A 24797-nucleotide genomic window follows, 5' to 3' on the forward strand; every position below is an offset into this window, starting at 1 on the left:
TAACCCTTACATAAGTTCATATTCTGGCCATTTACAGTATAGAACAGATCCATTTCTGACCTGGCTGATACACTGCATCAAGATTAGTCCCTATGCCAAATTATCAACTCCAATGTTATTTCTTATTCAGAAACACCTATAAAACTCAACAATAAATGGGTGTATGGTGCAAAAAAATGCTCCTGAAGTCAGTAGAGCTATAAAATATATGTTGTACAGCACTTGTTTATTGTCTTTTTGGTCTTGTCGTCAAAAAACATCCATTACTGTAGGTCAAAATACCATGGGCCTGCATAACACGTGTAATGATTTTAATAAATGGTAAACAGGTCATAAACATTTCATTTCTGAACTTGAATATAAAAAACTATATGATACACACTAACTTCAGTTCCCCTCTACCCATACTAACATCACCACTCTTTGAAATATGGCAGCATGATCCTTTGCAAATGTAGTTTTCACACTTGCGGCATGTTCTGCTTGTTTTGTGGTCTTTTTCTGTTAGACAAAAATTGTATCTCCTCATCTTCCCAGCATTATCTTACCCGGTATTAGAACCAAGTACAATGTAATAGACCCTGAAAGTGCCTCTTTTCTCACAGGAATGCTTTTGGATCTCATGTCAGTGTCAAATCTCCCCTTGACTGTTGCCACACTTTTCTGTCCAAACAACATTGGTATATGCTCAGACATGATTGAACTATTTCAAGATTATCCCGCTACTGAACAATAGCTTATAATAGTGTACTTATAAGCTGGAAACGGCATTGCTTCCCACACCCAGTAACACAGAGCGACCTACAAACATGACTGCCCAGGACTACAGCGCCCAACAGCCATCACAAACTCTCTAATGGTCACATTCACCTTCATTCTGATTGCACACATCTTGACTCCTTTACACAATCACAGCCACAGTATATAAGGACTTACTGCACAACAATTCAGTGTGAAGTATATTCTCAGTGTCATACACCTGTTGAGGTCAAGCCGTATGTTCGGTAGTGTTTATGACTACGTTCCTTGTTTATGTCTTTGTCTCTTGCCCAAGTAATTGCTTGCATATCATCTGACTTCAGCCTGTTTCCTGACTCTGATTCTGCTCTAGGTTTTGGATTTGTTTGCCTGTTGTCTCTCTCTCTCTCTCTCTCTCTCTCTCTCTCTCTCTCTCTCTCATTTTTGCATCACTTTAGAAAAAGTCACCAAATTTTTATTTTTTGAAAATTCTTCTATAATTGATTTAAAAATCAGGGTGGTTTTAAGGTGTCTGAATGTCAAAGCAGGTCAAATTTGAACTGAACAGTATGAAGGCGTTAACTGAATGTCTTGACCTGTATCTGCATTATTCTATGCATTGCATTGCTGCCACATGATTGGCTGCTGGGATAATTGCATGATAACCACAGTCTTAAACCAGCCATCGTTTTAAACCGTCTTATTTATCAGCAGACTGAATTTGCCTTATTAATTGAGTTTATGACACTTGACCATTGTAATGTTATAAAAAAAACAAAAAAACAAAAAAAAAAAACATTTTCAAAGTTTTATATTTATATTCATATTAATGCCTGTCCATGTAGCCGACTACATTTCCCAGTTATTCCGCCACACTTGTTTTTGTTTTTTTCTTTTTCGTACTTCCGGTATCACTGTAACCGACACGCATTTTAAACCAATCCCATATTGCTAACTCACAGCGTCCAGCGAGGGGGTTGATACAAAAATGTCTCTCTAAAAGCTACGTAGTACTCTAGATAGGGTATAGAAGACCTTGCATGTAGTGCGCCTATGTAGACAGAACAGAAGTGGTTGGAATGCAGCCATGGTTTCTACGCGCGTAACCAGGAAGTGGAAGAGAGTAGAGTGTAATCCCCTCCTCCTACATGTGAGTCGCCTTTTGCACCACGCGCCGTCGGTGAGGAGAGACGGAACCGGCGGGGAGAGGCGACGTCACAGCTAACTAACAACCGAAGCACCCGGCCGAGCGGAGAAAACACCGAGAGAGAGAGCGCGCGAGGAGACGGCGGAGTCTGATTCAGGTACAGGGGGTTGTTAAGGATATAATGACTTAGGTTAGAGTGTTTAAAAAAAAAAGAAGCGCCGAAAGGGTTCGTGTTTCTAAGGGCAACGAGATAAAGTCGTGGATTTGGGTGGGAAGAAACAGAGGCCTAGGTTTGCCGCGCACTTTCCCACTGATTAACGCTTTAATCACGTCAAACGGTTTATAATTTGTACTCTGGTTGTTTTTGCGGTTTCTGTACACAAAACAACACCAAAGAGAACAGATTTCCGGTCGTGTTTGTGTAAGCCTGGTGCTGCACGCTGCGTCAGGTGAGCCTCAGTGAGCTAGCGGTAACACTGCGCCGCTGGAAAAAAATCTCCGCGAGTGTCTTTAAACACTGCAGAAAAGTCTAGACTTTACAACACGCTTCCACAGAGCATGATGCGGGAACAGTGTGACATTTAAACACGTTGTACGGTTTAACATGGCGTTTGTTTTTTTTTGCTCTTTTCCAGGTGCTGAAGCGATTAGAGAGCAGGGAAGATGGCGGACGATCCGAGCGCAGCCGACAGAAACGTGGAAATCTGGAAAATTAAGAAGCTCATCAAGAGTTTGGAGGCTGCCAGAGGGTATGCGGATGCGTTCAGATTATAGCTGGGGTGAATAAACGAATGAATGGGTTGGGGTTGTTCCTCAGTGCTAGCAGCTATCGCTTGCGGTTTAGCCGGACTACTTGGTTTGCTAACTAGCCTGCTAAATGCTAGTTGATTAGCCGGGGCCTTGGGAGGAGTAGCGGTAACATCCGCGGTACAGGAACCGGCAAATGAGGAGCGGTTTAATTTGCCTACGCGGCTGATTTTATGCTTGTAATAATGCAGCTTTGTGGCAAGCTATGCTGAATGTGATTCATTAAGAATATCCGACTGACTCCAAGTTGACTGGACACGTCAGTCTGAGTGCGGAGGGAAAAAAAGTAGTAGCTAGCTAACAGCTAACTGAGCAATGTGGCTGAATGAGTGTACTGAGAATTAGCTTAGTGTGGTTTCGTCTAACTGTCGTTAACACGTCTGTTCATACATTAGTGACTGGTATTTATTTGGCCACGGTTTGCGCTTTATATGTATATATTTGTGTTGGCTGTGCAATGCTAACAAACCGGTTGTAGCCGGTATAAGCTAACAACGTTCTCTCAGAATGGCCCACGCGCCCTAAAACTGACTAAACCTAAGCGCGAGCCCTCATTTGCACAAGCCGCGCTGGTCACGTGTTTTATAATGTCACTAGTTTCTACCGTTAGTTTATCGTGTGTGTGAGAGAGAAATGTGTTCGTGTGTGGTGGTAGTGGGATAATAGTGGCTCCGAGCAGTCTGTGTTTAAATAAGCCATGTGGGAAAAGCAGCATGCTCCACTGCCTTTCACCCTCCTTCCTTTTTACCAGGTAGTTATAGGCTGAGGGCACACTTAAGTCCTTCATTCAAGGACAGTCTGTGTGTGTGTGTGTGTGTGTGTGTGTGTGTTTGTTTGCCCTTTGACTGTATGTAACATAGGTTAGTGGGTTTAGTTTTGAGGAACTTCCCGGAACTAGACAGGAAAGAATCTGCGTTTGTTCCTGACGGGCCGTGTACGTGTTGGAACGGGTCTGATCTCCGTTCCCTTTAACGTTAATGAACCCAGTGTTCTGTCATTAAGTGCAATGGATGATTGTGCTTTTCAGAGTTGTTTCCATGCGCGTGAAATAACATGGCCTTTGATGAATGTACGTGTTCCCAAATCAACACACACATGAGACGTTATGTGTTTTTCTGCTACTCAGGACTATCAACTGTGTTTACACGGTCAATACTGCTGTGCGGTTGCTTTCTTTTTGTAGTGTTTACTGTATTGCTTATTATTATTATCAGTCTTTTGTTTGTTTAGTGTTTAACATTTGGGTTGTTACTTATCCACTTGCCTGATATTTCTTTCGTAGTCAGTGTAGCGCTGTGATTCTGGGCGATCTTTTTTCTTCTTCCTAACGTTATACCCATCTGTGATGAGAGGAATGATGGTAAAGTTAACATGACGCTAGTTTCTAGCAAGAGCTGAAGCACTGTTTGAAAAACATCAGTGCCGTTATGGGGAAATATTCAGGTTTACAGGATTGGTTCTTTTACGTGAAGGAAACCTCCACACTAACACATTCAACATGTTTATATTGATACATTTGTGATTTGTTTAGAGATTCTGGTGCTAATTTGGTGGTTGGTGCTGTGTTTTGATTATTTCTGTTAGGAACTAGTAGTTGTGTGCCGTGCTGATGTCGCAGGGGACGTCCCTAGTGCTTTTGCTGTGGCGGTCACTAAGAGAAACATCTCAAAGATCACAGACATTAGGGATAACTGTCAGGGTTTGCTGTCGGTTCAGAGTTTCCGAACGCACTACAGTTATACGTTCTACAACACAGCTGCTCTGGATTACAGCAGGGGCTCGGCACAGCTAGTCAGCGGACAGGTATGGTGGCTTTAACACTCGTATTAACATGAAAACTGAAGCTGCTTTTGCAGGTTTTACAGATGAGGAGGTGAAAGAACTGCACATACTACAGTTACAGTTCAAGTGGCTTTGTCATTTCAACCATATACAGCTGGTACAGTACACAGTGAAACGAAACAATGTTACTCCAGGACCATGGTGCTACATTAAACACACTAACCATATGAGACGACACAGAACTAAATAAGACGTACACATTTTGTGTAAGACCTACACAAGTGCACGTGCAAACGTGTGCTAGCAACAAAGGACAGTACAGTAACTACTAAAACAGGACAATGGGCACAGTGACAGCGTAGCACAGAACGGTACACAGCTCTAGTGTGGAAGTGTCCGATATAATAGGTAGTTCAGAAGATAGGGGCCAGAGGGTAACAATATAGTTTTAAAATGGTATAAATGTAAAGATAACACGCTATGAATTAGTATTCAGCGGATTAGATTATACCAAATATGGACATAGCAGTTATTGAAGTAGCAGCCAGGTAAAGTGTATAATAGTGACAAAAAATTAAATGATATTTTTTATAAGTACAGTAACAGCAAAAATGCAATATAGTCAATGCAGGAATGTGCAGATATTGCAATGGGAGTGGGGTGGTGTTCAATTCAGTGGGTGTGTCTGTCTGTGTCAGTTCAGTCTCTGAGTATTGAGGAGTCTGATGGCTTGGGGGAAGAAACTGGTACACCATCTGGTCGTGAGGGCCTGTATGCTTCAGTACTTTTTCTAGCCGGCAGGAGGGTGAAGTGTGTGTGAGGGGTGTGTGGAGTCATCCACAATACTGGTGGCTTTGCGGATGCAGCGTGTAGTGTAAATATCTATGATGGAGGAAAGAGAGACCCCACTGATCTTCTCAGCTGTCTTCACTATCCGCTGCAGGGTCTTGTGATCTGATACGGTGCAATTTCCGAACCAGGCAGTGACGCAGCTGCTCAGGGCGCTCTCAGTAGTTCCTCTGTAGAATGTGGTGGTGATGGGCTTTTTTCAGCCTTCGAAGAAAGTAGAGATGCTGCTGGACTTTCCTGTTTATGGAGCTGATGTGGAGGGACCAGGTGACGTTCTCCGCCAGGTGAACACTAAGGAATTTGCTGCTCTTGACGATCTTCACGGAGGAGCCGTTGATGTTCAGAGGAGAGTGGTTGCTCTGTGCTCTCCTGAAGTCAACAACCATCTCTTTCGTTTTGTCCACATTCAGAGAAGAGATGGGTTGTTGGCTCTGCACCAGTCTGTTACCAGCCGCACTTCCTCTCTGTATGCTGACCCTTTGTTTTTGCCGATGCGACTCACCACGGTCGTGTCATCGGCGAACATGATGTGACTGGAGCCGTGTGTTGCTGCACATTCGTGAGTCAGCAGAGTGGACAGCAGTGGACTGAGCACACAGCCCTGAGGGGCCCCTGTGCTCAGTGTCGTGGTGCTGGAGATGCTGTTCCTGATGTGGTCTGACCAAGGTCTCCCAGTCAGGAAGTCCAGGATCCAGTTGAAGATGGTGGTGTTCAGGCCCAGTAGGTTCAGCTTTCCAATCAGGTGCTGCGGAGTGATGAATGCCAAACTGAAGTCTATGAACAGCATTTGACCATTTTTTATCCGGGTGGGTGAGAGCCAGATGTAGGGTGGTTGTGATCACATCATCTATCGAGTGGTTGGGGCGATACGTGAACTGCAGCAGGTTCATTGAGGGGGCAGCAAGGTCTTGATATGCCTCATGATGGGCATCTTGAAGCACTTCATGATGATGGATGTGAGTGCAATGGGACAGTAGTCGTTGAGGCGGGACACTGAAGACTTCTTCGGCATAGGGACAATAGTGGTGGCCTTGAAGCACGTTGGACGACAGTGCTGCTAAGGGAGATGTTCAAGATGTCAGTGAGAACATCTGCTAGCTGGTCTGCACATCCTCTGAGCACTCTGCCAGGAATGTTGTCTGGTCCAGCGGCTTTCCGTGGGTTGATTCTACATAGTTTTCCTCACATCAACCATGGATAGTTAACGGCACTTGGTTGTTGGGGGAGGGGGGTGGTCTTCCTCGATGTCATTCTGTGCCTCAAACCGAGTGTAGAAGTTATTCAGCACATCTGGAAGGGAGGCATCACTGTTACAGGCGGGTGATGTTGACCTGTAGTTGGCGTCTCTGGTCCTCAGCAGTGCATGCACCTCCGCAGTCATCCACAGCCTCTGGTTGGAGCGTGTAGTGATTTTTCTTGGAGATGATGTCCTCAATGCACTTGATGGAGTTGGTCACTGATTCCGTGTATTCCTCCAAGTTGGTGGAGTTGTGGTTGGTTGCAGCCTCCCTGAAGATGTCCCAGTCAGTGTGCTCAAAAGAATCCTGAAGAGCAGAGATGGCTCCTGCTGGTCAGGTTTTTACCTGCTTCGAAACCGGTTTGGAGCGTCTGACGAGCGGCCTGTACGCAGGAATTAGCATAACAGACATGTGGTCTGAGTACCTGACTTGGGGGGCGGGGCTGTGGTCTGAGTAGCCGAGGTGGGGGCAGTGCTCTGCCTAATACACGCCGGGGATGTTTGTGTGAACGAGATCCAGCATGTTCACGCCTCTCGTTGCAAAGTCTACTTGTTGATGTAATTTAGGGAGCATTGATTTGACATTTGCATGATTGAAATTTCCAGCGATAATGAACAGCCCATCGGGTTTGTGTGTTCTGCCATTCGCTAATAGCCCCATACAGTTCAGAGCGCCTCCTTAGCATTAGCGCTGGAGGGAATGTATACTCCGATTATAAGGACAGTGGTGAATTCCTGTGGTAAATACAATGGTCTGCATCTTGTTAGATCAGGGGTGGGCAGTCTAATCCGGAAAGGGCCAGTGTGGGTGCAGGTTTTCATTCCAACCAAGCAGAAGCCACACCCGAGTCTATTGAAAGCCAAGAGCAACTAATTAAACAGGTGGAATCAGGTGTGCCTCCTGCTTGGTTGGAGTGAAAACCTGCACCCACACCGGCCCTTTCCGGATAAGATTGCCCACCCCTATGTTTGATGCCCTAACTCCACTAGGGATGAGCAGTAACTAGAAAATGGCACAGAGTTCTTGCAGCATTCCATGTTGATGTAAACACACAAACCAACTCCACGAGCCTTACTGCACAGAGCTGCACTTCTGTCGGCAAAAATAGTCTCATTTTGGACCCGGAGAGGCCGCTGCGTGCTACTGCCGCACCGTCATCTTGGATCAGACAATTTATGACATTTGGCAGCACGCAAGTGAGCAGTAGCGGGTTAATGGCCTTGCACAAGGGGCCAGCACTGTCAGTTTGGTGGTGCTGGGATTTGTACTCATGCCCTTCTGATCAGATGTCTTATCCACTCTGCTAGAGATGGAGCAAGGCATGAAACCCACTGTCTGGAAAGCTATTAAATGGAAAGCTATTAACCAAAGTGAATTTCTATCAACGTAGTTTAAAAAGGTTTAGCTTAAATTTTTATCACAAAATCTGTTCTGGAGGGCATTAAGGATCCCATGTTAATTATAAAGATTAATGCGCAAGTTAATCATGGTGGGTATTTCCTTTAAGCCAAATAAATATTGTCTAGCCCAAAGAAAGCTTCCTTTGCCATTTACATCTACCATCATCAGTTTGAGGGTGTGTGTTTTTAATATATATATATATATATATATATATATATATATATATATATATATATATATATATATATATATATATATATATATATATATATATATAGCATGATTCGTATTCCTAAATGTGGTCAAGAAAATAGTTTTCTGTTGTAAAGTGTTTGAGCTGGCTTTGCCAAAATAAGTGAGAAGTAAGGATCTTGTCTGTATTTTATCGAAATATTTTTCTTTTTTATGGTAGTTTGTGCAAAATTATTATGAGAAATAGAAATGGTGGTGATTTCAATGATTGACATGTGACATGTACATATAGTGACTGTGTTTACATGGACAGCAGTAATCTAATTATTGACCTTATTCTGAATAAGACAATATTCTGATTAAGGTGTTTACATGAGTAGTTTTTAGAATATTCCTTTCATGTTCCTGTTTTACATGTTATAGAACATAGATCAATTAACAGCACACGTCATTACGTCCCCACGCCATGCCATCCAATGTCCCTCCAGAATTTCACGCATCAACTTAGAGTTGGTCTTCGTTATGGTCCCGTATACAGTTTTGGGTGTTTCATTTTTAATTTTACGAAAGCTTCAAGTGCAGTTAATTATTTGTCATGCTATACGTGCAAATAGACGACTGCTTGAAGCTGTGGTATGCGTCCCAAACCACACACTTACCTACTATATAGTAGCTGAAATACATGTATAGGTTTCAAACGCAGCCGTGCTCTCTTGTTTGCTGTTAAACGGTTGAGCACTGCCGTGTGTGTACGTGTCCTGTCGCAAAATGCGGTGAAAACTCTCACACGATGTTAATGTGATTAAGGTGTGTACATGTCTGTAATGCACGTCTATAATGCGACTAAAACAGTAATACTCCACATATCTTAATTTGATTTGTGTTTACTTGAGTATGACTTTAGTCGGATTAAGGTAATCAGTAATCGCTGTTTACATGCTAGTTTCTTAATCAGAGTTAATCGGGTTAATATCAGATTATTGTTGTCCATGTAAATGTACTGAGTGTAAAATCTCTTGGTTTTGTTCTGCTCTGGAGTAGTAGCACTCTGAAGGCAAATGAGCAACAGGTGAGTTTACACGTGTTACAGCGTTTTTGATTAAGACGGTCAGTCTGAAAGCTCGCACGACTCTGTCGACTGTGCCATCAGTTTTAAGATGTACTGTTGTGTTTGTCAGTTTTCTTCCGTTTGGTGTAGCCGGTTTCTTCCTTCCTACCAGAGATTTTATCAGATCCCCTTCAGTCTAGTTGTATTGTCCACAGCTTGTAGTCGTCTCGCTTCCCTGAAATAGCTGCGTTATCAGGCTCACTCAGACACACGTTCACTTTGGGGCTGCTTGTGTATATCTGCCACCTGATCACTAAGCGTACTGACATGCCTCAATGTGCCTCACTTATGAATGAGATGCTGCATTGCAAAGCATCAGTTTGAACATTTTAACTGAATCACTGCGGTTAGTAATAATGTTTGTGTGTTTAGTTTTGTAGTAAAGAGGTGGTCTTTGCTTGTTATGGCTACACTGCCTACCACCTGCATCGAACCCTTCAAGGTTGTTTTCCTTGTTTGCTGAAGATAAGAAATCCGTTCTGACTAGAAATCATGTTTGTGTTGCTTTCAGCCAGGTGTGTACCAAGTTACAAGATTTCTCTACTCCCAAGTAGAACTGTGTGATATGTATCATAATATAATCTTTCCATAAGGATACTTTTTTGTTAGCAGTACGGCATCAAAAGAGTAGAGTTAAAATTTTTATATATGTGTTTGTGTGTATATGTAATATTTTTCAGCTGTTTTATTCTGATTATAGTAAAGATAGTTTTAGTTGATGGTTTCTCTCCTCCTCATCTAAATTTTTTTTTTTCAGGACCTTGTGCAACACAATACAGTAACATGTTGAACAGGACATCCAGTGCAAATGCACTACAATGTGAGACAAGGGCAAGAATTTCCCGAACATAAGGGCTGAATACTCACTGGGCATGCTAACTAGACAGGACAACAGAACAATATTCAATGGATTATGTGGCATTACAGGCTTATGTTGTCTGTATTGAGTGTGTTGACTGAGTCTCTCTCTCTCTCTCTCTCTCTCTCTCTCTCTCTCTCTCTCTCTCTCTCACGCACACACTGTGGCTTTCTCTCAGTAACGGGACCAGTATGATTTCGCTGATCATTCCTCCTAAAGATCAGATCTCCAGAGTGGCCAAGATGCTGGCTGACGAGTTTGGCACGGCTTCCAACATCAAGAGCAGAGTCAACAGACTGTCTGTGCTGGGAGCCATCACCTCTGTACAGCAGAGACTCAAACTCTACAATAAAGGTGTGTGTGTGTATGTTATTTTCCTTTAGAACCACCTTCATTTCCTGTTTGAATACCAAGGAAGCTTGACAGTTTGAGATACTGTACTTGTGGGAGAGCTACATCCATGATTCTGTAAATCTGCTTTGGGACTGCCTGTTAAAAATGCTGTAGAAGTGCAGTTAGAAATGTAATTAAAAGATGTACGTTATACGTAATGATTTGGAATATTCTCTTTTGGCCATCTGTGACTGTGTGTGTGTATGTGTGTAAGGGATAATTCAAGGCCAGGTGTGCGTTACACGATTTTAATGCACAACGCGTAGGTAAAGAAGCACCTGACACAAAGCGGAGTGCATAAAAATCATGTAACGCACACTAGCTGTGGATTATCCCATTTTATACCTTGGTAACTTGCCAGTATTGATTGCAGTGCAAAATTTGTCTGAAAGGATAAAAATAACGGTTAATTTCTGTTATTTTATATACGGGACGTTAGATCTAGAATTCTGCCAAATCATACAGAGAAAAGCAGTGCAATGAGATTACATTCATTTGAATTAATTATAATAAATAGGGGTGTGTGTGTGTGTGTGTGAGAGAGAATGACCTGTGTCTGTGCCACTTCTTTACAAATAATACTGCGCGAGTTTAACTATTCAGAAATAACTGAATTCTCAATATTCAAAAGCGTTTAACGTTATCTTCTCCAGTTCATCTTGTGCCTCAGCCCATTTATCAAAATTTTAAGAAGTTAAATGACATGCAAAAATCATCCATTTAGTTAAGTAAGGTAATAAGGAAATGTTTCCAATAGCTGTCTCACTCTGTATGCAACAGTTACTATGGTTACAATTGTTTATAGGCAGCGCGTTAATTTAGAAGAGTGGTTAAACTGACCGAAACTACCTGCGCAAACAGCGGATTGAACGCACACCAACATGTGGTTTAGTTGTAGCGTTTGTGTTTTTGTTCTTTGCTATGGTGATATGGGAGACTAATACAGGAAAAATCAGTTGCTACCTTCTCAGAAAGCAAATGATCAGACCAATCAAAAAAAACAATGAAAATTCACTGAAGCGGAAAAGATGCGGGATGTGATGCTTTTGCATCAGGTAGCAACCTGGACCTGTGAATTCATGAACCTCAGACTTGTGAACCATTTATAAAAAAAAAAAAAAAAAAGGGTGGGATGATTAGTGCTTTGGAGGGTAAACAAAAAAAAAATGGTGGCGATGCCTATTATTCAGCAGTGACCACACCTTAGATCTTGATCTGGGGAGAATCGCCATCATCTTATCCACAGATGTGTGTTTGTCTGATGGGTTTTCTTGTTTACGGTATTGGCATATGTGATTAAGCATTTTTGTTATATGTATATTTTGCAGTGCCCCCAAACGGTCTGGTAGTTTACTGTGGCACCATCGTGACTGAAGAAGGCAAAGAGAAGAAAGTCAACATTGACTTTGAGCCTTTCAAACCCATTAATACCTCGCTTTATCTCTGTGACAACAAATTTCACACTGAGGTAAGTTCTGCCCTCGTGTGAGTTTCTGCTTAAAGACCACGGCATGCATGCGTGAGCGAGGGTGAGATTATCAGCGTGTGTAACAGTGTGCACTTTTGGGAATGGGGGGTTTTGAATAGTGCTCTTTCAGCAAAACTCAACCAGTTTGAGTCTGAAATTGTTTGCACATGTAAATCACATGAATATGATGAGCAAGCGATGGGAGGATCAGCAGTACTGTGCTTCTGAAATCCTACAGGTTACTTTTTGCGTGACCCGTCATTGCTCTTGACGGAAAATAATCAGCTCATAAAGTACAGGTCATCACTGACTAATTAAAGACTAATTGGAATAATGCTGTATAGAAAAGCAAATTGAACCTGAAGAGTGCAAACCTTGATTGATTGATTGCTTGATTGTTGTGTTTTGTATTTCGATGTTGTATATTTGTAATTTGTTGCTGTCCTCTTGTCTGGGGTCACTCTTGTTCGAGAGATTTTTAATCTGAAATACTTTTTTTTAATTTTTATTTTTATTTATTTATTTATTTTTTATTATCCTGGTTAAATAAAGAAAACGAAACAGAAGTAGTTTACTTTGAATTAAGTGCCGCCTAATGTCAACAGTGTCACACGAGATGGCTATGATTTTGTTCTGGTTTATTGTTCAAACAGACTACTGACCAGCAATACATCAATTGAAAAAGCCGAACTGCCCCACACACACACACACACACACACACACACACACACACACACACACACACACACACACACACACAGAGCTATACTGCTATCTGACTGCTCCCCATGCTGTTATCTACATGATCTTGTACTCTTTTTCACCCTCTACAGTCCAGTGCCTGTGCTGTTCAACTTGTCTTTGTTAGGAAACCAACTGAGTGGATTATTTAATTCAGTTTGTTTTAATGCAGGTTTTTCCACAGAAAACCCCCCCACAAAACCAAGGTTTAAGTTCAGGCATTCTGAATAAATAGACAGTGGCTGTATTTTCATAAGGTTGTCATATCTACATCTACTTTTTTGTGGATGTGAAGATTACTCTCCTTTACGTTTGAATAAAAAAAAAAAAACGGGAATGAGCACATTTCCTTAATTTTCCGCGCAACTGGCGGTCCATGGGAACTACCTGGAGGTCGGCTCTAAGTAAGAAACGTCAGACAACATGCCATATGATCATCCAGTCATTCGAGCCAGACATTTGGATCGCTTCTTTTACTGTGTTTTTCATTGGGAATATAAAATTGAGAGAAGCTCAGTTAAGAAGGTTTTGTGCACGTACATAGAAAGAAAATGAACCGTCACCTTGTCGCTTGCTAGTACGAACTAGAGGTCGACTGATTTAATTGGCATGGATAATCACAAACACAGTTTGAGAACGGCCTCTAGGGGTAAAGTAAAAACCATCACTGACTGATTTTGTGTTGTTTGAAGTGTTTTTGGAATCATTTTGGATGTTTATTTTTATTTGTGGTGGGAGTTCACATGTTAGAAACAAACTGTTTATTTGGAGTGTTACTTTTTGGTTCAGTTTGAATGTATCTTTTATTCACTTTATAATTTATTAATTGTTCATTTGTTTTATATTTTTCATGTACTGTTTTATTATTGTGATAAAGTAATAATTTGCTACGAGTGATGTTTTCATTTAGTATCATGTTTAAAACCTATCGGTTGATTAGTTGGTTATGGAAAGGTACAGCCCAACCTAGTTAAAATCCACTAGAGGTCGGTTGACCTCTAATATGAACATATGGTAGGTCTTTTAATTTCATGCCTCTAGTATACCTGTACGTGAGAGACTGTTTGGCTTGTGTTAAAGTACACCAGCCGTGTGCAGGTTTATTTCAATGCCCTTATAGACAGTGTTTTTTATTTTTCGTTTGTTTGTTTTGACGGTTTTGACTCTCTACTCTCCTTTGTTTGAGTTTGACACATGGGCATTTCACTATTACTTCTCTTTCCCTCTGTCCTTCCTTTTATAGGCTCTGACGGCGTTGTTGTCCGACGACAGCAAGTTTGGCTTCATCGTGATTGATGGTAGCGGAGCACTATTCGGGACCTTACAGGGCAACACCAGAGAAGTGTTGCACAAATTCACAGTGGACCTACCCAAAAAACATGGTACACAACGCACTCGCGCGCACACACACCTATCCAGCTCTGAGTGGTAATTAGCTTGAAAGCAGTGTCCTCTTACTACAGTGTCACTTTCATCTGCCCTGTGTTGGAACTTGAATACTTAATCAGAAAAGCCTTGTGGTGCAGGAGCTGATTTTATTTCTCTCTCTCTCTCTGTGTGTGTGTGTGTGTGTGTGTGTGTGTGTGTGTCTGTCAGGTCGTGGAGGACAGTCTGCGCTCCGTTTTGCACGATTGAGAATGGAGAAGAGACATAACTACGTGCGTAAGGTGGCCGAGACGGCGGTGCAGCTCTTCGTGTCCAATGATAAAGTCAACGTAGCTGGCTTGGTGCTTGCTGGTTCAGCAGACTTCAAGACCGAACTCAGCCAGTCTGACATGTTCGATCCGGTACGAGTGAAAGCAGTTTTCAGCTTTGCACAGAGTATTATTCAGTTATTACTCTTGAGGCCTGCACAAAATACTGGAACTTCTAGCACCAGAAAACTGAAACTGTTTGCCACGGGTCCGATACCAGCGATTCCAGTTGTTTGTGTTTTTTTTTTCCTTTTTTTTTCTCTTCTTTTCAAGACTGATCCCAGCAGAACACAGTGGTACGTAGGAGCTAGGCTAGCTACTGTTTATCGCTTAATTTGTTTCGCATATCATGTTATTTTGCATGTTAACATAAGTACTACCATTTACGCAACTACTAAAAGACATTCACAACACAGGAGGGGAAAAAACACAAGCACAAACTGTTTTTATGACACAAAGGAACTGGAATATTTTCATTTTCCATCTTCTAAAGAAGCCAGATTCAGACGTTCAGGGCGTACTGATAAAATCCCTACTATGACTGTTTACATGCACCTCAGTATTACGATATTAATCTGAATTCATCAATATTCTAATTAGTATTGATTGACATAAACGCCCCAATCCGACTGCCCGATTCAGATTAAGACTATTTTGATTCCCCAAATTATGAATCCCAGCCCTGTAACATGCCTGTAGTAATCAAAAATGTGTTGCATATAAACACCTTATTCAGAAAATCCACTGAAGGGAGATTGTATGCACATGCTCAGTCTGCAAGAATTTGTGGGTGCTAACCGATGTTTAGCTGTAGGCTAGGTATTTAGGAATGGCAACTCTGGCATACTTACATCAACCATGTACACAGAAGTATTCTGATGCTGTACGCATATAAACATCATATTCAGAATATGGCTGCAACCCATATATAAACCTTAAACAGAATTTGATGTGCATGTAAATGTAGTCAATATTACCATTTGTTTCGTTGTAGTATTTAAAAACAATAATAATAATTTGTTAGATGGCACAATCCAAACACCTCTTTTCTCATGTTGAACTTAATCAACACGATGGCTTTTGTTGCATTTTCTGTTCCGTTTATTTCCATTCAGTTGGTTGAGAATGAATTCGATGATCTAGAAGTGGAAATACGGATGTTTCCTGTTTGGAAAAGCCTTATTCTTGCTTTTAAATCTGTTGTGGAGAAGCAAATATTTCAGCTTAATAACCTGGCCTTGGTTCCAGTTCTCAGTGTTCTATTCAAAACACCACAGTAATTACACCCATTCTCCCATCTCTGAAGTGGCAGTATTTCTTCTTGGCTTGTATTACTTGCTTGTGTATACTCCACAACAGTAACAATTCAGCATTTTTTTGGTCTTCACTTTGGGTTACCTTAGCTTAAAAAGGTTTCGCCTACCCATTTCTATTTTACACTCTCATATTTCACTTATCCAGAACCCTGTGAGGAACTTGCAGCTTGGATCTAATTCATTTTGCTCGACTATACATGATCAGACAGCAGGAAGAGACCTTCCCTTCCCGGTTTAATATCACTGCTGCCAGACATGTGGCTTGTAATTCTTTACTCAGTGCTGTCTGATATAGCATCATCCATGCTGACCTTCGTCAGCTATCCCTTAACGCCTCCTTGTACTTCACCTTTCAGGCAGTTCATAAAAAGGCTTACTGTCATCAGCTTGGCATGTGCAGTGATATTCCTGAAACAGCCTCTGCCTCTCCTTACTCTCTTAGCTCTGACAAGTTCATGTGTAACTTCAAAACCTAAATACTACGTTTTTGCCCGGTTTTGTTGCATATCAATTGGGCTGGATATCATATCCGCTCCAGCTTTACTACGCTCAGCTAAACATGTGACTCATGGAGCTTTATCCTGTTCTTACAAAGCTGAAGTGATATTGTGGACTTGGGTTTACAGTAAATGCACTTAGTATGACCTTTACATGGAGTGTACTTTTGCATTTTAGGTTTAATTTCTCTGCTACCAATTAAAGGGGATTAATGTAATGCCTATCCACAGTCCTATTGGGAATGTGTTTAAAAAAAAAAAAAAAGTGTTCCACATGCCCAGAGATAACTGCAGTATAACAGCTGTCCCTTTTCCCTGCCGCTTTAATCTCTACATTCTCTACTGCACCCTACTCATACCCAAATGCTAGCGCTCCCGCACCATCTGTTCTGCTTATCTAGTTGCTATTAATCGCTTTCTCTTTAGTCCCAGTTATAGCTTTTTTTGCTGTTGGCTATTAAAAAAAAAAAAAAAGAGCAAGAGCTTCTTATTTCAGTCACCATTTGCTAGCAATGTTCAATGTCCTATTAATGAGAAATTCGCCATGGAACAGTGTCAACATCAAATGTTCGACTCAAAGTTCCAAAATGCAATTAACATCTATGCTGCAGTTGCACTACAGTGATCGGCGAGTTGACGAGCACAATGGTGATGACCAAGGTGTTGGTATAAAAGTTTGAGCAGAGTGTACTGACGTGAAGGTGAGAGACTTGGACAGAGATTGAAATGAGCACTTTTCCCTTTAGGTGGAAATGGAGATCTCAACAGGTAGTCAGATGGCATTGTGGTGGGGGAAAACGATTAACCAAAGTGAAAATGTTAAAGAAATAGGAAATGTCAACTCAGATTTTCATGACTGAATAAAACGGGGCAGTGGTGGCTCAGTGGTTGAAGGCTCTGGGTTACTGATCAGAAGGTCAAGAGTTTAAGCCCCAGCACTGCCAAGCTACCAGAGTTGGGCCCTTGGGCGAGGCCCTTAAAATGCCTCGTCTGATCCGACGAACATTTCTGAACAACCTTCAATAACGCCAAGATTTACAAAGTTTTCCGTGAGCGTCTTAAGGAGATGGGCTTTAATCACTCTGTGGAACATCGAAACCCGCTTAAACTGATAAATTCTAATAACTCCAGCTAACAACAAAGCCACGATAAGCTCACGGAGCTGCTGACTGTCCATCTTGATTGGTGGAACCCCGGAACATAACCAGACTCATTCTGACCAATGAGAGGACATTTTCCTCACATGTGACTTGCATAAACACGTTTTGATATGTTGCCTTGTGAAAGTGAACCGAGGCAAGGAGAAAGTGCACCGTTTAAGTCCCGTTTCAGAACACTGCACAGATCTAGAGGACTGAAAACGCCCTTAGTTTGGACGTTGCAAGTGTATGCAAAGGTTAGGCTTTGTAGTGACGTACAGAAACGTAACTGATTTGTGTGCCTTTGTTCCATTGCAGAGGTTACAGGCAAAGGTGCTGAAGCTGGTCGACATTTCTTACGGAGGAGAGAATGGTTTCAACCAGGCCATCGAGCTATCGGCCGAGGTGCTCTCCAACGTCAAATTCATACAGGAGAAGAAACTAATAGGTACATATTGTGTCGAATTTAAAAAATCCCAAGTGGAAGAGTGTTTTTCGAAATAATGTGATTTTTAAAAAAATTATTAATTCAATCGATTAATTTTGTCGAGTGCTTCTTTGAATGCGCCCCCCCCAAGGTCGCTATTTTGATGAGATCAGCCAGGACACGGGGAAATACTGTTTTGGTGTGGAGGATACGCTGAAGGCCCTGGAGATGGGAGCAGTGGAGATCCTCATTGTTTACGAGAACCTGGACACCATGAGATACATCCTACGAGTACATGGGGCTGAGGGCAACGGAGCAGAAAATGGTACACACACACACCCATACACCATGATCATACTGTGGGTACAACAAATAGACAACGGCAGAGGTGCACACAAACACTGGTGTCCACACACACACACGATTAGACACTTTTGTTACTCCACAGGCCAGTATTCATTAGATACATGTGTTGTATGAGTATACAGAAGCCTGGCTACACACTGAGATGTGATGCATGTTTATAGTGAGTAGAACAAAGTCAAGGGCAGAGGATCAAGCTCTTTTCGAGCAGTAGCAGCCAGCTGTCAGGTGTGTGTAGTGTTTTGCTTGTTATTCCAGACTCTGGCCTATTTGACTATTAGCCTTGGACAGGATAACGTGCATCCTTACTGTAGGTAAATTCTTTTGTCAAACTTGAATAAGCTGAGCTAGCTAAATGGGAGAGGTGTGTTTTTGTGCGTGTGTGTTCAGAATGGAGTTGAATGGTTCACGACTCCAAGATGGCTGATCCTGATTTATAGGTATTTAGGTCAAATTTGTTGGCAAAATTCACATCTGTACATCTTAAAACAAAGACTTTCTCAGTTTCTCTACAGAAATTATTCCAGGAATGGTATTATATGTGTGTGATCTGATGAAGTTGGTTAAAAGCTGTTAAGCTCTTCATGGTCCAGTAAGCAAATTATTATTGTAGTTTTTATATACAGTGTTGGGGGGCATGATTTTCATTTTGGAGGAAATTCACCATTATCAAAGTTTTTATTATATGTATGAAGTTATTTGCCTTGTCAAGTGTTCACACTTTAAGTATGCGAAACTAAAAACCAGACTGGATCATTTTACTGGATTCGTTTCAGATGAGAAGACCATTTATTTGACACCTGAGCAAGAGAAGGACAAGTCCCACTTCACAGACAAGGAGGTGTGTGTGTTGTGCATTTATTCATGCGTCAAATAGATTTGTGTAAAAGGTCACATTCTGTGTTGAGGCTTGCACCTGTTTATACACACAGAGCACTGTGAAAAAGTATTTCTTCTGTGTTTGTGTAGATCTCATACTAAATTGTTTCAGAAATTAAAACAAAATCCAAGATAAAACAAAGGCAACATGAGTAAACACGACATACAGTTTTTTAATGATTATATTATTTATTAAAGCAGAAGTGTTATCCAATACCAACTGTGCATGTGTGAAAATGTATTTGCCGTCATAGTTACTAATTCCCCAAATCTATGAAACTGCATTCATAATGGGGTTCAGCTGGACTAGACACAACCAGGCCTGATTACTGCAAACCCTGTTCAATCAAATCAACACTTACATAGAACTTTTTCAACAGCATGAAGATGGTTAAAAGGTCTTACCCAGTAACAGACTATGCCAAAGATAAAAGAAATTCCAGAAATGATGAGGAAGAAGGTGATTGAAATACACCAGTCTGGGAAGGGTTATAAAACTATTTCAAAGGCTCTGGGACTCCAAAGAACCACAGTGAGAGCTGTTATCTCCAAATGGAAAAACTCTGAAGTCACAAAACAGTCAAGGACAACATCAAAGGTCACTGTTCATGACTCCACTATCAGAAAGACACTTGGTAAATGCACTTAGTATGACATAACATCTATTAAAATAACATCTATGAAAGAGTGGCAAGGTGAAAACCACTGCTAACCCAGAAGAACATTAAGGCTCATCTGAATTTTGCTAAAACACACCTTGATGATCCTCAAAACTTTTGGGAGAATGTTCTGTGAAATGAAGAGTCAAAAGTGGAACTGTTTGGAAAACGGGGGTCCTGTTACATCTGGCATAAACCAAACACAGAATTCTGTAAAAAAAGAACATCATACGTATGGTCAGGCATGGTGGTGGAAGTGTGATGGTGTGGGGATGCTTTGCTGCTTCAGGACCTGGAGAACTTGCAATAATTGAGGGAAAACATGAATTCTGCTCTCTACCAGAAAATCCTAAAGGAGAATGTCCGGTCTTCAGTCCGTAAGTTGAAACTCGGGCATAACTAGATTATGCAGCAAGACAATGATCCAAAGCATAGGAATAAATCCTAGTTCTAGAAGTAAGTGAAAGACTGATCTCCAGTTATTGGAAGTTTTTGGTTGCAGTTATTGTTGCTAAAGGTGACACAACCAGATTTTAAGTTTAAGGGGGTAATTTGATTTTCACAGTGGTGATAGGTGCTGGAGAACTTATTTTGCTTCAATAAAAAATAAAACAATGCACAATACAATTTTTATTTTTTTACTCAGGATGCCTTTGTTTTATGTTGTGTTTTTTGTTTGAAGATCTAAAACGAGTTAGTATGAGAGAGACACAAAAACAGAAGAAATCAGCGACTAAATCAGTGAAATACTTTTTCACAGCACTGTACCTAGCAAATAAGTGTCTGTCCTTTTGAAAAGAGGAAAAGTAAACCATGCCTTTTAAAGCATATATTTTGATCTACATTCTGTTATACTGATAGTATTATTGTTTTCAAATAAAATGTGTGTCCTTGGTTAATTTGTTCATCGATCAGACGGGGCAGGAGCACGAGCTGATTGAGTGTATGCCGCTGCTGGAGTGGTTTGCTAATAACTACAAGAAGTTTGGAGCCACGCTGGAGATCGTCACAGATAAAAGTCAAGAGGGTTCACAGTTCGTGAAGGGATTTGGAGGAATTGGAGGTGGGTACACGGCCTGTGCATTTTTAAATATTTGTATTTTATTTTTTTGTGTTTGAATGGTGCAGTCACTGTTCAGGTATTCGTTATGCCCTACATCTTTACAGTGGCAGTTCTAACATTTATCAAAGTTACCCAATGACAGAGTGCTTCCTCTTACAGCATTAAATACGCTCCACCCCTCAACTGAACAAAAACAAATATCAGTTTGGATATTAAAATATTTAAATTAGGCAGACGGCATGTTTCTACCTTTTATTTTATTTATTTATATTTCTGGATTATTTCAGTTTTAAAACGAGGGCATGCTGATGTGTAGGACTCAATATTATATATGGGTTATTTTTGTTAAATCTGCTGTTGACATGACTTGTTAATAATTAATGATGAAAACCTGGTTTGCGTCTTAGTTTTGCGTTGGAGTTCTGTAAGCAAGTGTTGACTGTGCATAAATCGTCCAGCGCTACTTACAGAATCTTTCTGATTAACTATCAACTTTAATAATGGTTAAAAATAATCCGGGGGGGAGGGGTTCAGTGATGATTGCTTCCTTGTGGGTTCTGGGGGGAAAAAACAAAGCATAAAAGCCGTACCATACTGAACGCATTTAGAACTCTTATTAATCCTGAATAATTGAAAAGAATGACCACTGAATACAAGTTTCTTTCACTGTGTGCGTGTTTCTCAGGTATCTTACGGTACAGAGTGGATTTCCAGGGGATGGAATACCAGGGAGAAGACGACGTGATTTTCGATTTGGATGACTACTAGGTAGTCTGAGACTGAAAGGAGAAGCGAAATGGGAAAATAAATGATATGGAGAGAAAAATCCAGAAAGAAATCTCTTTCTTTTGCAGCAAGCGAGTGTGTGGACCCTAATTAACCACAAACACACATAAAACACACACGGGCAGTTTCCGAAGCTGAAGAGGAATTAACTGTCCGTCAATCAAACGAAGGACAGCGCCCTTCACGAATAACAAATATGCTCCTGCCTTAGAGCGCTCTGATTGGATAAGACTTTGCGTCATTTTGTTTATTATTTCCCTTTTGAAGTCAAGAAGTGACAGCACGTGCCCATGATGTAACTCTGAACAGTCCCAACAAAGAACCATCTCTGGACTCACTCCTCTTATAAAGAAATATATATTTTTCTTTATATCCCTCTCCCTCCCTTGTTAATTTTTTTCCATCATCAACCCATCCTTACCTCTCTGGGTCCTTTTTGCATTTACACTGGCAATTGCTGCTGCTGTGTTTTATGACAGTGTGGGATTTTTTTTACCTGGGTTTCTGTAGCGAAAGGGGGGGACTCAACAAGTATTAAATTTGAACTGCTTAAAATCCAATATCCATACATGTGACCTGATTTGTTATTGTTTTTTTGTTTGTTTTTTTGTTTTTTTTTTCCCCTGGAGAGACAAGGATGATGGCATTGATTATCATCAGATAAAATACTTTGTCAATCTTTATAAGGCTTTTACAGTGCTTTTTGTTTCTTTTTTTTCCTTAGTCAAGATGGAGAAAATTGTTTGCTTTGCGAGTCCTTCATACTCAATTCACACCGAACGGCAGATTTGCTCTGAAATCACTCGCCATGATTAAGAGCCTGAAAATGGGCATTTGAAGACTTTTAACGAATGAACGATCAGGATTCGTTTTTGTTTCGGATCAGACTGTGTATTACCCTGGAGTTGTATTTAGCCAAAGCTGATATTGCCAATGACCAATTATACATATGGGACTTTTCTTGTCCAAACTTAATAAAATAAACAGAATCCCTCTGAAGCAGTTAGTGGCATTCAGTAGGGTTTTCCATTACACAAATACACGTGATTGATCATAAGGAAGCTGAATTTGCAACAGTTTTATAGACCTGTGCTTGCTCATTTGGCAAGATCAAAAAATCCATACTGTACAGTTGAATTGCGTGAGATACAAATATCCCAAACGCTCCACCTATAATCATGGGGTCACTCATGATAGTTTGGCGATTTGTTAGTGTCACGATTGTGCGCTAATTCAATTACACAAAGCCGGGGGAATTTTTCTAAGAACCTATTGTGCTGACTGAATTTCTTTTACATGCATCATTTACGTGCTATTTGGCAACTCATGTCTGTCCTGAAGCTGCTCATGAATGAACAATGAAGCGCACTACATTTCCATCTAGCTTTGTTTGTCTTTATTTGAAATCGACCCTTGTGTTTCAAGTGTGTAAATGTTTCAGAGGGGAAATGATTTACAATCTGCTGGCTGTTAGAGCTGAGACATGATCATCTACACTTTGCAATCCGTTCTTATCTATAACATCCAATGTGAGCAATTGATGAGGCTTCCTGCTTGCTCTTCCAAACTGGTTAGTCATTCAGGCAGCATGTCTGCCTCTTACAGTCGAATGGACTAAACGGGTGTTGGAATGAAATTTGCTAGATTAGACCATCTGAAGTTAATGCAGTTTGTGTGCAACAACGTCAGATGAAAGTTATTTGGACTAGCCAGAGATCTTTCTTGGAATGACTGTAGATATTCTAAAGGACATAAATATTGTTTTGACATGAACTGTGTGTATATATACATTATAATTAGTGCAGAATGTTTGAATCTGTAGACTTGACATTAAGGATTTAATTTCAAAGTGACATTACTTAGGTAATTTGAGTCGAAGTTTAGACCTTTTGTGATGAAAACCTGATGTTTTAATCAATTGGGAGGGAAAGTAAGTTCTATTTAGTGCAGTGTAGTGGTGTGTCAAGTAGTGTTCAGGGCCCTTAGTTCCATCCTGACCTCAGTTTAATGATGGTGGGGAGATCTCCCTGTTTCACTGGTTTTCTCTCACTTTCTAAAAACATGCGGGCATGTAGATTGACTATTCTAAATTACCCAAAGGTGCGAATGAGTGTGTGAATGTGTGTGTTCATGCTGCTGTGCAATAACCTGGCATCTCATGCAAGGTGTATTCTGCCTTGTGCCCAGTGTTCCCAGCTCTGGATCAAGTCGTCACTGCAGGCGAATGACTGAAAGAAAGTAAGTTATAATTAGAACGAACCATGGATGAATAAATCTCTGTTGCTGGGTTCTGTATGGGTGCTTCATTTCTATTTGAATCCTAAATATTTTGTGTGTGATTTTTTAAAAATATATTAATTTTTTTACACTGAAGTTTTAAGTGATTACGTGGGCTCAAGTTAAAAACTCTTAAAACCCTCAAAGCTTTTCATGCCAACAAATACAAGCGTTAGTGTGTAAATGCTGAATCAATTTTGCTTCCATCATTTTAAACATTGTTCTATTTGTTGTGTTGATGAGGCCCAGTGCCTATAATAAGTGTGTGTATATACACTCCCCTTCCACTTTAATAGGAACACCTGCTCATTTATGTTGTTATCCAATCAGCCAATCATGTGGCAGCAGCACCATGCACATCATTGTAGTTCCGGGGGAAGAGCTTCAGTCATTGCTCACATCAAACACCAGAATGGGGAGGAAGTATGATCTCTGTGACTTTAAGAAGTTGTGTGTGAAAATCCCAGGTCGATCTGCAGTTTCTGAAATACACAAACCAGCCCATGTCATGGTTAGAGTCACTGAGATCACATTTCCCCCATTCTGTTTGATGTTAACATCAACGGAAGCTCTTGACCTGTATCTGCATTGGGCTGCTGCCGAATGATTACATAGCTGCATAAATGAGCAGGTGCACATGTGTTCCTATTAAAGTGGACGGTTAATGTTCTTGGTTTGGAGCTGCTGGTTGATAAGAAAAAAGCCCAGCAACACGCTGAGCCAATCAGAAAGCAGCATGCCGTTACAAACCCACGCCCCTTAACTTGATTGTGCCAATCGGACATTCGTGCCGAGTGACGTCAGCGCGTTCGGTACGTACAGAAGCCAGAATCGACAATGAACACACCTTCAGATGCCAAAGAAATAAAGTGTTAATTCAATCGTATAAGTTTGACTTTATGTTTCAGCGTTTTTATATTTTTGTCATCTTTTCCATGTCGAAATGTTGCTTAACATTTAATGTGAAATATTTG

At 40.9% G+C, this 24797-nt stretch overlaps 1 protein-coding gene across 2 annotated transcripts; it reads left to right on the top strand.

Annotated features, from left to right (window-relative positions):
* The first annotated feature begins 1884 nt into the window (after window positions 1-1884).
* etf1a (eukaryotic translation termination factor 1a) lies at window positions 1885-22925 on the top strand. Of its 2 annotated transcripts, none has more exons than XM_017485563.3 (11): window positions 1885-2042; window positions 2521-2634; window positions 10300-10475; window positions 11843-11982; window positions 13967-14105; window positions 14320-14510; window positions 17688-17817; window positions 17948-18121; window positions 18936-19000; window positions 20613-20760; window positions 21446-22925. In XM_017485563.3, exons 2-11 carry the CDS (start codon window positions 2549-2551, stop codon window positions 21526-21528), a joined length of 1332 nt encoding a protein of 443 aa, XP_017341052.1. In that variant the 5' UTR covers window positions 1885-2042; window positions 2521-2548; the 3' UTR covers window positions 21529-22925. The 2 variants fall into 2 exon arrangements, with proteins under 2 accessions (XP_017341052.1, XP_017341053.1); XM_017485564.2 differs by lacking the exon at window positions 1885-2042 and adding an exon at window positions 4277-4495.
* The last annotated feature ends 1872 nt before the right edge of the window (window positions 22926-24797 follow it).

The sequence above is a fragment of the Ictalurus punctatus genome, chromosome 14, assembly GCF_001660625.3.
Source record: "Ictalurus punctatus breed USDA103 chromosome 14, Coco_2.0, whole genome shotgun sequence".
In the NCBI taxonomy this organism is placed as follows: domain Eukaryota; kingdom Metazoa; phylum Chordata; class Actinopteri; order Siluriformes; family Ictaluridae; genus Ictalurus; species Ictalurus punctatus.